This window comes from Anas platyrhynchos, chromosome 21, assembly GCF_047663525.1.
Source record: "Anas platyrhynchos isolate ZD024472 breed Pekin duck chromosome 21, IASCAAS_PekinDuck_T2T, whole genome shotgun sequence".
Taxonomy (NCBI): domain Eukaryota; kingdom Metazoa; phylum Chordata; class Aves; order Anseriformes; family Anatidae; genus Anas; species Anas platyrhynchos.
In genome coordinates this window covers 13285504-13299800 of record NC_092607.1, presented here as the reverse complement: position 1 = coordinate 13299800, position 14297 = coordinate 13285504, and the positions used below count along the sequence as shown (strand labels likewise).

Sequence of the window (14297 nt, the reverse complement as noted above, 5' to 3'; positions counted from 1 at the left end):
GTTCCCAGAATGTCTTAGATGCACTTTCATCACTTTTTCCTAAACAACAATTTTCACCCCTTCATCCCAGCACCACAGACGTTTATCAGAAGGCAGAACAAGCAGATATGGGCAGAAATACAACCAGAGCCTCGAGCGACGCAGCCGCTTGCAGTTCCATTGGGGAAAGCAGCCGAATGCACCAACAGGAGGGGAAGGACGTATTTCACCGCGGCTGAATCCCATCGATGTGTCAGATGAAAGTCATTAATCACATGATAGTCATCAACCTTAGAAAGGTAACCAAGGAATCTTTAACAAGCGAGATGGTAGAAAGCCATAGAAGGGGAAACTTAAATTGTTTCATGGCTTTTCTCAAGAGCCCAAGCCGCATGCATTGATGCATCCTAACTAGATGTCCACATGGAGCAATAACTCATCGACTGAAAGAGCCACATTTACTGTGTGTGAGTGAGAGCGTGGGGGCTGAACACGATGTTTCAGGCTCCCTTCCCCACCACGCACACGCAGTGCCTGCACACCTGCCCCTTGTCCCAGCCCCAGTACATGTGAACCTCCTGCCAGGTCCCAGCCAGCATCACCCTGCCGACAGATCGAGGGCTGCCCAAAAGCACAGCCAGCTCTCCATCTGAGCATTTTTATCCCTCAACTTCCAGTTTTCCTTACCACTATATCCAAATTGTTTCCCAATTTATTATGCATCTGACAGTACTGATTTTGCTTTCTATCCACAGCTTCTGCCATTTTATTTTTGGGGGTGGCTATCAGCAGAGAGATGGTTAAAATAAACACACTATTGGCAAAACATTAGCAAGAATGCTCAATAACAGGTGTACAATTGCCTTACTATACACTTCTTTTTAAAGTTACATATAAAGTTGATGACCTTTAAAAACAAACTCTGAAATGTCAAGCAATGCGTTCTGAGCTATCAGCCAGGTGCCTGTGAATCAAGAACACCTAAGATCCAATCAAACTCTCCCCCTACCTTACTTGTCTTAAGACAAATCACTTAAGGGCTTGATCTTCTGCTATTAAAAGCCTTAAGAGTTGACAGCAATTCCTAAACAGGAGCAGGTTTGGACCCTTAGTTTGCCTCTCTGTGAAGTCAGGAGAATACTTACCTAATTAAAACACTAATCTTCACAAGATTTTCTGTAAAAAGCACTGTATGCCAAGTTTTAATCATCACCACCATCTGGCTCTGGAGACATTCATAATTAAGTGAGCATCAGCAACTTTTGAAATCAAAGAAGTCGAAGAATGAGAAACAAGAATTGCCTGTGTTGCATAAACATCTTATTTCACAAGTAACTCCCTGAAAAGACCCAGCTATCCCAAATTTGGTAATTATGTTAAAGAAAAAACTTAGGCTGCTTTTAATGCTCATGTAAACCACTCATAAACCTGTCAGTCTCAGCTCAGGTTTTGTAGGGAAACAGCTAGAAAAGTGTGCCCTTGTGGAATCAATTTCATTACTCTTACTGTGCCTATCCTCACCCGAAAGAGCCCTTGAAGCAAGAACGGAGGGAGGGAAGTGGCCACTTCCACTTTTGCTGTGCTAAGCAGTAGAAGCCTTGCTGAAAAAAATATTATAAGAAGTGCCATCCAAATCCCTCTCTGTGAAATAATTTATGCAGTGAGTTTTTTTTTTTTTTAATATCATGTAATCAATAAGATGATCTACAAGGTGGGAAAAGGACACAGAAAGCCAGCAGAATTACATGATCCAGGTGCCAAAGTTGGATCAAGGCTGGCAGTAAATGATTTCATTTGGATGGATTAATCGGTGTCCTTCCCTGGCCTATTTTGACACAACCTATTTTTGCCAGAGCATGCCTCACGTTCAAGAGGAAAGAAAGACAAAAAACAACCATGAGTCTGATGACTATTTTCAGAACATCTATTACGATGTAATTTTTGTCACCTTCTATTCCTCAGAGCATCATTAACAGTTTGATTTCACAGTTGTAAGAGCTGTGAGGCCACACATAAGGTTCTAGGCGAAATGGAAGAATGTCCTTCATGTAATTTTGGTACCGCTGCTATTTGTTTTTTTTTCCCCTGAACTGCTCTATCTGGAATTTTAATTTTATTAGACCTGAGCATTACTTACAGGGATCTTCAACACCAAAATAACGTAAGAAGAAATATTTTCTCTACATCCTCAGCTTCGTGCAAATTTCTGTGTACAACTGAATAACCGAAGACCGATAGCAGCTGGCTAGCTTTTAGAGGTGTATCTGTTTCAAATGTGCTTTCATATCCTTTTAGAACTGAGTGCCAAACATATCATGTTTCTTTGTTCACTCCACTCACAAACGCCACACATATCAACTCTCTCCAGGTAGGAAAACAGCTCAGAAAACAGTGGCATGCTCTCTTTTCACAGTGGAATAGCAGCTACATCTCTTTCAATAACCAGGAAATACTAAGTCCTCCATATAAAAGATAGCTCCTTATTTCTGCACAGCTCGAAGCCTCACTCACACGGGTTGCTGGGTGGGTACCAAAAGGATGCTGAAACACAGCGCAGGCCCCTGGGGAGAAGCGTGGATGCAGCAGTGGAGTGGATGCAGCACCACAGCCTGGTGCGCAGCCTCCCCTGGCAAAAACAGTGCTGGCTGAAGACTGAAGTCAGCACGAAGCATCTCTCTGGAAGAGACATCACGGTTTTATCCCCCTCCACCCATCCCAAATTACCCTTTTTTCTTGTACTTCTTGCAAAGTAATTTTCCCTGGTCTAATTTAATCACTAATCTCCATTTCAGATGCACATGCAAATGGTAGGGAAGGAACAACATAACTACGCTAATTTTATGCTCGTATATACTCTTCAAATAGACAAGTCTGATGTGTAACTTAAATAGCAACTGAACAAATATTAACTGCAAAATTATGCATAAATTGCAAATACCAGAAGAAAAGAGCAAAATTAGAGATTTTGGGACGCACAATGAGTAGTTGCTTTTCCAAGTTAAAAAAAAATCTAAATAGGCAGTGAGATACTAATTATATCTACAAATTAGGAGGAATCCTGAATTTAGCAAGATACATTTCTTGGGAGCCATTTAAAACTAGCCCATTAACTGTGCTTTCAAGATCAAAGGAAAAAATAAAACAAAAACAACTCAGAAAATTAGTCATAAGCAGTGAGAGAACTTAATAAAGGGGAAAAATACCTGACAGTTTATACCACTTGGCATAGAACAAGACAAACGTGTGAAGTGGCATTCTACAAACCTAGATTCCCATACACATTATCTGCATCCCCGTATGGGTGAAATCAAGAAGTTCAGAGTAAAAAAAAAGCTATAAAAATCTTTTTAAAAATACTTTACTGCCCTTTGACCTTTGCTCTCAGTCTGGTGAGCACGTAGGAAGGCCAGATGAGAAGATACTGCAAACCAGCGGAAATTATGCATGCAAACACTTTGAGAAGATGCAAAATGCACTGGTAAGTCACATACTGCAAAATGCAACAGCTGCAAATATAAACAGGCAAGGGTGACAGTCCAAACACACAACTGCACTCTGGAGTGGTGAATTTCTGCTTGCGAGAAACATTAGAAGCACCAGCAAGGATGAAATAACTGGCTAGATGAAAAAAAGCAGTCAGGGGAAAACCAAAAGTTTTTTCTTTTTTTTAATTAGAGTTCCATAGTCACTTGACATGGCTTCTACAAACACAACTAACTTGAATCAAGGCTTTAGAAATGTCTGCAAAAACATGAGATTTAGCTGCATAGTGAGTCCCACACCTACACGATTTTATAATTTGCATCAAAAGTAAACGGATCACCAGGCAAACCTCCCCCTTCTCTATTTTTTCCACACCTCGTGGAAACCAACCAAGAAAACAGGATTAAATTTAGAACTATGAAATCTTTAATCCACAGCACCATGGTATGAAGGGCTTCGTTTACAGCTTGGAAAATGAGACACTAAGGTAGTTTGGTAAAGAGATTATTTTCATAAAGTATTTATAATAATGTGGGATAAAAGTACTGCATGCGGCAGCAGCACCCAGTTTGTACAAACACATACAAATGTTTTTGGGGCCGGAAGGCTTCCAGTGGAGGTAAGCACTTTTCAGAGCAGCTGTAAGGCAGAAAGGACAGGCTCGGTTAACACGCGGTAGGGTTATCCTGCTAGTGTGAACACTCAATCACTTCTGTCCATGTGCATCTTAACCCCGCACTGAATTAAACATGGAAATGGTGATTTGCTTTGCATACGTTTTCGGTGACAGCAAGACTGGGACAGCTGCTCTGGACTGATGGCACAAATCACTCCTTCGGAAAGGTTGCCTAGCAGGCCAAGACTTCAAGCTCACCAACAGCCCAGGCACGTTACGGATATTCCGTGTGTCTTTGACAGAGCTCTGAGTCTACAAAGGAGGTATGAAAGGATTTATACATTGAATAAATTTGGGGTCAAAAGTCAGAAAAAGAGATTTGGCACGAGGCTGGCCCTTAATTTAGATAAAGGGCTGTTTAAATATTGATGTGTATAAGCAGCACAGGCTTCCTTTCGGCCTCACTTAGCACCTCACGCGGTGAGGGAAGCAGGCCTGGGCCCTCAGCCTAGGCAGGCTCTGGCTGAAATCACTCAGGTTTGGCTTACAGGGAGAAAACGATGGCTTGCAGTGGCACAGTGATAACGTGGAAGATCATATTCCCTGCAAAAACGAAGATGAAATTGAGGTCTGAAACAACAGCTGGTACCACAAACAAAACTGTTGCAAACATCATCAATAAAAGCTCTCGGAGCCAACCAACTGCACTGACAGAAAAAGCAAAAAGGCTGTTATTGTACCAACTGTGAAATGCTTTCAGTAGTTATTAGTTGTTCCCAGCAGGGAGCAAACATAAGACCAATATGGTAACAAGATAGTAGAAAATGAGTGTGGCTGCAAGACATGGGCAGAATTAGCAAGGGTCATTTGACTCCCGCATTGTCTCCGGTGAGGCCAAAAGCCGTGTTTGGAGGAGCTCTGAAAGCAAGAAACAAGACAAACCCCCGGGTCAGCCAGTTTTCTGCAGAAATTGCATTATAACGCATGCAGAAGTCGCTCACTTGATCCAAAGAGCATTTGATGCAATCAATACCTTCTAGAGCGGGGTGCATACAACAAATTAAGCTTCTTTTGAAGCGGGCATTTGTTCGTAGATGTAAGCTGAGCTGAGCTCATAAAGTTGGATCACTCACTATGGCGATGATGCCATTTTTCCAGTTGAGTTTCAAAACAGATCCAAGAATCTATTTAAAGGCTTGCGCTGATTTTTACAATCCTAATTCTGAATTAAAGTACAATTAGGCAAAATTCAGCCTTGTATTCAGATGCAGCTCACTTATTTAAAATGATTTTTTTTTTATTTCTTTTTGCTTTGATTTATAAATGATTTATAAGACATGTTAGGTGGTAAGACAGATGCAATCATTTTATTTCCAGGGAGAATAAGCTATCAGAAACTCCTGTGCAGATTTTGACTCCACATTCCCGTTTCACAGGTGACAAGACATAACACATGGCCTGGTGGGCTGCAGCTGGTAAATACATGATTTGCTGCTCCGCACATGCGTGAATCTGCACCTGCTATGACACATTACCTGTCTGGAGAGAGACAGTCACTCCTTACCTTCACTATAGTTTATTACCCAGGCATATTTTCTGAAGCAATGAACAGAGGACACATGCCATCGCCAGCTCAGACTGGCATTCTGCCACCGAGGAGCTTTCAATAACCAGCTGGACAGCCTTGTTTGTCACCTATCATCGCAACGGTTCCATAGCTCAAACTGAGCACATCTTTCCACTACAAGGACCTCTTAAAAGAGCAGTTCTATGATTTTCCTACTAAAAATTAACTTAGCTGAAAATCGGTGCACAAACATCAGATTCCTGAGGAACTGGAAATTCTGAACATACGTGCCCCTTCCAATAAAGGCAAAGAGCTGATCATATCGAAAACACAAAATGCCACAAACCTAAGAGAAGAAGTAAGCTCCAAATTATAATTGCTCATGCTGATTTTATCACTGCATTAGGCTCTTCCTTGAACTAGTAATACTTTGATCCCATTAATGCTCATTACTTCAACTGCAATTCTTAGAATCAATGCAGTACAAAATTATTCAAAAGCCCTTAACCCATCCATTGCATTGGCTGAAACCTTCAGGTTGATTGTGAGATTTTTAGAAATAATCTTAGGAGACCTAAACATGTTCATTAAATTTAACAGAAAATGTGGCTAAACTTCTTTTATTTGCTTCACACATCCCAAATAATCATTATTTGGCTCCCTAACCAAAGATGCATCCTGTTCTAAGTTTCAAACTTTTGTCAGCTCACACTCGTACAATTCCTCCTCCTTTCCCAGCAGGGCCGTGTCATGTCTCTAGAGCGCAGCACACCAGCTGATTAAGGAAACACCGTCTTTAACTTATTCCACCTTTCAAAAAATGAGATGCATCACTAAATAGGTACAATGCATCATTCTGTTGCCTTTATCTTCAGTTCTTCTCCTCCAAGCATTGCTCTTTTTAAGTGAAGAGTCTATGGAAAGCCATGAGGCAATTATAAAACTAACGCACTTGAAATTAGAATAATTCAGTGAGATGCAGCAAGTCTGTCCAACTATAATGAACTCTTAATAATTAGAATAAAACTACTGATTTTACCTAAGTTGTGAGAATAGCTAGAGTAAGATGAACTACAAATATTTAAGTGTCACCAAAAAATGACTAATGAACTATAGCTTCATACAGATTTATGAAGCCTGCCTGTTATTTAAATACTGTTCTCTTTTTGAGTGTAAAACTTGATCAAATATGCAGAAGGATGTGAAGGTTTACTCATATTTGATCTACCAATGATTTTATTAGGAATTGGGCTAAACAGAAGCAAGCACAGAATGGTACATTTTCCAGCAGAAGAGCAGCCAGCCATTGACACAGCAGCTTTCAAAGAGTAAAGAAATCCTAGCGCTGACTGCCATTATGCTGTGAACACCAGAAGGGCTCTAACAGTTTAAAGGAAACACTGTATAAATTTTCAACTTAAAAGATGCATATTAATTATCCTAAAGAGGCAACTCCTCATACCGCTGTCAGTATTTTACATTCTTAAACAAAGCCTGTTCCAGCGGCAGCGATGAGAAATCCCTGTTTATCCAATAGAGAACAGGATGAGCAGGCAGCCAAATCCCTCTGAATACCTCCAGTGCCTGGGCCTTGCACACAGATCACGACAGGGAGGGAGTGGTAAGCACATAGTTGAGTCACAACATCCCGCTAGGTCCTCAGCCTTTCTTCCCAGCCCTGACGACAGCAGATTCAAGGCTGATCACACGTCCCAAATGCTGCCAAGCCGCTGGACCGAAAAGCCTTAGCTCAGTCTCCGCTAAGAATTGGGCATTCGCATCGGACAGAGGAGGTTTTGCCAACCTGCAAGGCACGGATCTGGCTGTAGCTTGCCCAGACGCACACGAAGGAGCTCAGAGCCATGCACCTGGGAGTGTGCTGCAAGGGCTGAGGCCACACCTTTGGCTGCAGCTCTGACATACCCTGGGGATGAAGCAGAGCCAGCGACGGGCCATGGCTTGGAAGGAACACCGCTGGGCCTGGAGCCACTGCTGGAGCAGTACGATTAGGAATGGAGAGTACAGGTCATTCCTGTTTGTTATTGTGCCCTTCGCAGAAAGCAGAGCTGTACAGAGGCGTATTGCAGGCGTGCAGGTGGAAAAAATCACACACCGGACACAGGAAACTGCGTTTGCAACTGGCAGCAACTTGTGCTGGTTGGCGAGGAATTAATGTGGTTGCACAATACTGCTACTTGCCACTTGGGGAGCACTGCAACAGAGTGAGTGCTGAGTCATAAGCCCAGGCTCACCTGTAGCAACCCCCCAAAACCCCTCTGACACACATCACAGCCCACGCCACCTCCACCTGCTGGCACAAGCCCTTTGACAGCCACCCCCACCCCAAACTGCACCTGCAGAGGATGCTGCAGCAGTTTCAAGCAGCTGAAAAACCAGGTGGGTCCTAAAATAAGTTCAATTCTAACAAAACATCACTTGCTGGCACTAAATAAATCTGTTCCAGGTGGGCCTGTGATGCTGAAAGGATGGGTCTGCCTGACTGCGAGCCATCCTGTGAAGGCATTGCCCCATAGCACAAGTGTGGCACTGTAATTACCAATGCTATCAAAGCACATCTAGCTAAAGGGGCCAGAATTACACACCCCTGCACAAGTTTAAAGCTCATGCTTCCTTAAGTCTGGTCCTTGAATATCATGATCTAATTCATGGCAGAAAATCTCATTGTTGCATGCTGTGTCTTTGATTAACAAAAAGGAAGGGAAACATACATGCAGATGTTGTCACATACAGCACCAAGGGTCTTTTTCACCATTCATTACCAGTGAAGTCTCAATGATAAACCTGTAGTTCAACACTTTCTCACCTAGGCAGCAAAACTGCAGTGACCAACAGAAGTCACTGGCACAGCTGCACAGCTGCTGTTGCACATGAACAGGGTAAGAAATGGGCACCTCCAGCCACATTATGGTCAGAGAGGAGTGTCCTGCCTCCCGCTATTCACAGCTGCATTTCAGCGCAGCACATGGTGATGCTATTTTGGAGCGTGTGTTATGGTGTAGGAGATGGAGAGGAAAGACAACCCCTGCTCATGCTCACATGCTATGAAAAGCAATTCTGGCATGAATATCTTCTTTGGTATTTCTGCAAAAAAAAAAAAAAAAAAAAGACAAATGGTACTTTGAAAGACCTAAACGTATTTAGAAGAATTGCTGCAAAACAAGGGGTTACAAAAGCTTCTTAGAAAAGCTCTTCAGATCCTTTCTTTTAAATGAAACCAGTGGCTAACAGAGACTGCTGCAATCCCACACACTGGGACACACAGAATGAATCCTCACTTCGGTATCTTGTTCCTGCCTCCTTTCATAAATGTCACACCTCCCTCTAGATTTTATATTTAAGAATCAAACAGAGCAGCGTGACAACAGCACAGCCGATTATTTTCTGCATTTTCTACCCGTGTGCATCTTGACAGAGACCTCTATCCATTTCCAGCGTTTGTGAAACTCGGTTTAGGATCCCACCTCGCTGCTGCTGCCGCCCTAAAGCGTCGAATCTTTTGGGCACACCAGCGAGGAAGCGGAGCTGCACCGGTCGGCAGCGCTGCTGGCACCTGGCAGTCCGCATCCGCACGCGCTGAGCACAGCAATGCTCTGCACAGAAATGCAACTGTTTACAGAGGCGAGAGAACCGTTGCTGCCACGTTAGCAGGCAGCAGGCCATCACAACAACAGGACGAGAATCGCTTAGAGCGGAATTGACTTCATGAATACTTCAAACTGGCCTTTCCTGAATGAAGGCCGGTGGTCAGCACTGCCTGTCAGGAAGGGCTGTAAGACAGGATTTATTGCCAAGGCATATGAAGGCTATCCATAGCATTAGGCCTATTCCAACATTAATATTTAAGCATACTTTTAAACTAAGCCATAGATTAGCTGCAGCTAGTCAAGCAACATTGTACATTATAAGAAGCGTACGATGCTGGCTAAAGATTTGACAAAGAAAACCTCCATGGTTGGTGAATTTAACTTCAGCAGTCCCAGATCCTCCACTGAGCGCCAGGCAGCCTGACTAGTTAGCTTTACCCCAACAACAACAACGCCACCCCACAGTTTTTGGCTAGTTTTATACCTGCTTGCAACCAAGTGATAAGAAAATGCCCCAAACCACAATTAGGTGCCCCTGGCAAGTCTGTACCAATTAAGGCCCCGCTTCTTGCCCGCCTCAGCTTCCTTGATGAAGTAACGTTACTGACATTCACAACAAGCATAATTAGATGAACATCAGCCCTTAACATAAACAATATTAGAGCAGTTTGCTTCTTAAGCATGTTTGATTCTGCTGCCATAACAACATGCAAAGACTTCAGCCTGCAACAAAGACACATTCAGTCCAGCCAGGATTTATTACTGTGCCTTTTGGTAAGCCCAGTTTATACTAATAGTTTATATTGAAATATTAACTACTAAATACAGGCAGAGACTTCTCCTAGGTGTAAAAATGCTATATGAAATGTTATATGAAATGTTATATGTAAAAGTGTTATACTGCTTTTGAGTAAGCAGTAATTTTACCAGATGCCAGCAAATAGGTCGCTATTTTTAAAAAAGGAAGATTTGCCAGATATTCATCTGAAGCTCTACAGCACCTCTGACTCCTGCAGCATAAATAAACTTGCCGAATGCTTATTTGTAATCCCCGAATATTGCATTACAGCAGCGCTATCCCTCAGGTCACAACGCTGGAATCTCAACGCCAGCTCCAACCCATTCAAGTGCTGGGCTTGCGGGAAAGACGGGGTTGGGGGCAGGAGGAATATTCGCAAGGAATGCGTCTGAACGCCTCGCAGCGTTATGGTAACGAGGATAAAAGGAAAAAAAAAAACCACGCCACGAGAGGCCACCAGGGATGGAGCCGGGGGGGCTCAGGGTTTCCCGCAGCCCGGCCGAGCCCCGCCGCACACACCCGGGGGTGCCCCGGCTCCTCGGGGAGCGCCTGCCCCCGCCTCAGCCCGCAGCGCATCTCCCTTCCCCGAGGCCCCGGCTCCGTCCTTCCCCCTCCCGGGGGCACAACGGGCGCTTCCCCGGCTCCCTCCCGGCTTCTTCTCCTCAGCCCCGCAGCGCGGCCATGGCGGGGCCGGGCCCGGGACCCCCCCCCGCACCGCGCTGCGGCCCCCCGGGGCCGGGGGCTGCGGGAGAGGAGCCGGGGGAGTGGGAACGGGGAGGAAGGAGGAGGAGGAGGAGGAGGAGGAGGGGGACGGGGAAAGCCGCGGCGCTGAAGGACATTTTGGCAGCGGGCGCCCGGCCCCGGCCCTACGGAAAATGGCTGCCGCCGGAGCGGGGCCGGGCTGTGGGGAAGGCGGCGGCGGGCGGGAGGGCGGCGGGCCCCGTACCTTTGAATTTGAGCTCGTGCTGCGGTTCGAGGCTGAGGACCTGCTCCGCTTTCGCCATGTTCCTCCTCCTCTTCCTCCTCCTCGGCGGTGGCGGCACCAGGCGGAGAGAGGAAGGGAGGGAAGAAGGGAGGGGAACGGGAAGGGAGGGCCGGCAGCGGGCGGGCCCCGAGGCTTTATTCAGCGCCCCCGAGCGGGGCCGAGCCGAGCCGAGCCGGAGCCGGAGCCGGAGCCAGGTCCGGGCGGGCAGCGGCGGCTCCCGGTGGGCTGACGGGGACGCGGGGAGAGGCCGGGAGGGCCGGGGGGGAGGCGGGGATGATGCAGCACGGAGCGGCCCAGGGAGAGGCTGCGGCTGACGTCTGCCGCCCGCCCGCCTCCTGCCGCGGGGGCCGAGCCCGGGGAGGGGAGCCCGGAGCCGGGAGCCCCCCGAGGCCCCGCACAGGGGCGGCTCCGGGCCGGGCCCCGACCCCCGGGTAAGGACAGGGCGCTGCGGGGCTGGCCTCCAGCCACGGGGTTTTTAGTGGATAAAGACGCGTTCAGGGCAGCTCGGGGGGTTGAAGGATCCCCCTACGTACAGGCTAACGGAAGCTTTTTTCCTTTTTTCTCCACGTCTTGAAATATTTTTCAGTTTACAGATTTGTCTACTTAACGTGAAGTGCCACTCTTCTGCTGACCTTAGGCCATAACAGTTGTAACAGCACTACATAATCATTCACCTGTCCCCTCCCCTAGTTTTCTACAATCTAAAACTTCATAAGAATTCATAAAACATTACTGACACATCAAATCAAGGGGGCTGTAACAACAAAGCAAGAGATTGGGGTGTCCCTGTTACCAGAAGAAATGTGCCAAGGGTTGGGGTCCTAAAGTTTAGCTTATGTATAATTAATAAACAAGTTTTTGTGTATACAAATTCTTTTCTTGGACTTCAGATGGGTAGGACAGGGGGAGGAGATACCATGGTTTCAAGGATAAAAGCAGTCCTATTAACAGAGAAAAACTTTCAAAGAATTCCAGTTATGTTAGAGCAAGTCCTAATGAGGGATGACTGGCTAACACGTAAGAGATTGATAAAAATATAGTAATAAAACATTAATGTAAAAATTCATGTTACCACATGACTACAAGCTCTGTGATACACATGGTACCTCACATGCCCACAGGTTCTTTGTATCGTGAATGTTATTATGAATATTGTTTTACTTTGTAATTGCCAAAAACGTATAAAAATGACTAAAAATAGCTGGAATAAAAGGGTTGCTGTGTTGCTGGCAATAAAAGCAATAGCAAACGAGTGATGTGTATGTTCAAATTAACAGCACTAAATGGATGATGACATTCAGTGCTGTAAAGAAGCCTGCAAAAGCACATCTGCAGTATTTGTACCAAGTCTCAACACCAGCTGCTCTTGTCCACGATAATTCCTTTTTTTCAATTAGTTCATTTAACCATCTCCCATCATGTTTCACCTTTTGTTTTTGTTCCATCACTGTTTTCGTTCCATGCCAAAACAACATAAACCCATATAAATATTTAGTACAACTCTGAGTTTTGTAGTGAAACTTGGCAATACTTTCTACCCAATACATCAGGACTAGTTAAAAGCTTCAGCAATGTATAGCAACATGCTCGAATAATGTACTGCTGTTCTTCCTTAACTTCCTTCTCCTTCCTTCTGTTGAAAGAAAAGATGGTCACAATGTCATAAAGGCATGCTTTTTTTTTTTTTCCAGGTCTCTGCTATTCTACTGTTAATTGGATTTGGAGCCTAGGATGTCACTAGCTTATTATTTTTGCTATTTGTGGGGGTTTAATTTATACTATAAACTACAGATTATGTCATAACATTTTATTAGATTTCAAATCAGGAGGTAATTCAGTTCACTTACGACTTGCAGTAGAGCTTTCTTTGGCTGATATTCTGGAAACATTGTCTTCTTTCACATAATCTATTTTTTTCTATAAACAGATTCTCTCATTAAGCTATAAAACACGGCTGTCCATAAACATTCCAATTAATTGGTAGAAAATGATAAGCTTTATATACATCTGCAAGTTAATTGGAAACTAATGAGGAATAAGACAAAGGAAACATTATACAACATATAGTCATACATAATAAAAGTCCCTAAAGTAAACAACTCTTCAGAATTGCTGCCCAGACCTTTCCACATGCTGCTTTTTCTGAAAGAAGTACAAAGTACAACCTTAAGTGTTTGATGAGCCACAGCATAAAGGGTTTGCCAAGTCGGCATCATCTTGCAAAAGTAGATTGCAGCTGGCAGCTCTGAACTTACCTGCTTGGATGTGGAGGACTCCCCTACATTTTCATCCATGCTGAAATTCATATAGAGCACGGCAGTTTTTACTCAAAGTTGAAAACTTATTAAGTCTTATGAATGTAGTTTGCCTTTTTTACTTATACATAAATGTGCATACAGTCAGTATTGTTCAGATCAGATTAATTGCAATGGACATGCATCAAGGTCACCTGCAATACTACATTGCTATCAGTTACATAAAACAACCCTCACTTTGTTAACAATTTCAGCCACACTAAGGCTAGAAGAAAACTTGTTGCCAAGGTGCATTTTTGAATAATAGGAGAAAATAGTGATGAATGCTACTGGGAAAACCTGAAGAGCATGTGAAAGCTTTGTACTGGAACAACTTGAATGAATACTTGGTACAAAACTTTCACCTTAAAAGCTATGAAAGTCTCTATCCATGAAAAATATTATTCCTTCATATTGCGTGCATGCAAATGACATGGTTTGCATCCAGTTTCCCTATACAAACATGTAAATGTATCCCTCTCTATTCTAGCACATTCCTTGTGTTTACCCTGCTTATACACTCTCCAAAGCACACTTGTACCCTTTACACAAATACATTTGACACTCTTCAAAGCAGCTAATACACATCTGAAAGGACAACCTAAAAATAGCAGACACCAAACAATAAATTTACATTATTCCAAGTCTGTGTTAAAGAGATCTTACTGTTTATTTTTGCATGTGAACTGTAGCCAGCTGCTTAGTAGAAACCTGGGTACAGGATTTTCAGGTGAGAAAAATATTCAGGAGAAAAATATTAGAAACAGGATTCTTTTTCTTCTCTTATTTATGCTTTTAAAGGCTGCTGTTAGCTAAACATGTTAACTTGCATCACACATTTGAACACAAAAACTACATCTTAAACATCATCCAAGTGAGAAAACTTTAGCCAAGTCTATATTTTTTTTTGTGCTGTACATAACCAAAGCAGTTTCTAAGAGGGGGAAAAAAAAAGCAGCCAAGCAGCTA

At 43.9% G+C, this 14297-nt stretch overlaps 1 protein-coding gene across 2 annotated transcripts in view; it reads right to left on the bottom strand.

Annotated features, from left to right (window-relative positions):
- VAPB (VAMP associated protein B and C) overlaps positions 1-11311 on the bottom strand; it is a 30609-nt gene extending 19298 nt beyond the window's left edge. Inside the window, exon 1 of one of the 2 annotated variants that reach the window (XM_038166193.2) lies at positions 10996-11311. In XM_038166193.2, the coding sequence (XP_038022121.1) occupies positions 10996-11053 (58 nt within the window). In that variant the 5' untranslated portion in view covers positions 11054-11311. The remainder of the gene's footprint in view (positions 1-10995) is intronic. The other variant, XM_027473096.3, reaches the window with a different exon arrangement.
- Positions 11312-14297: the final 2986 nt, after the last annotated feature.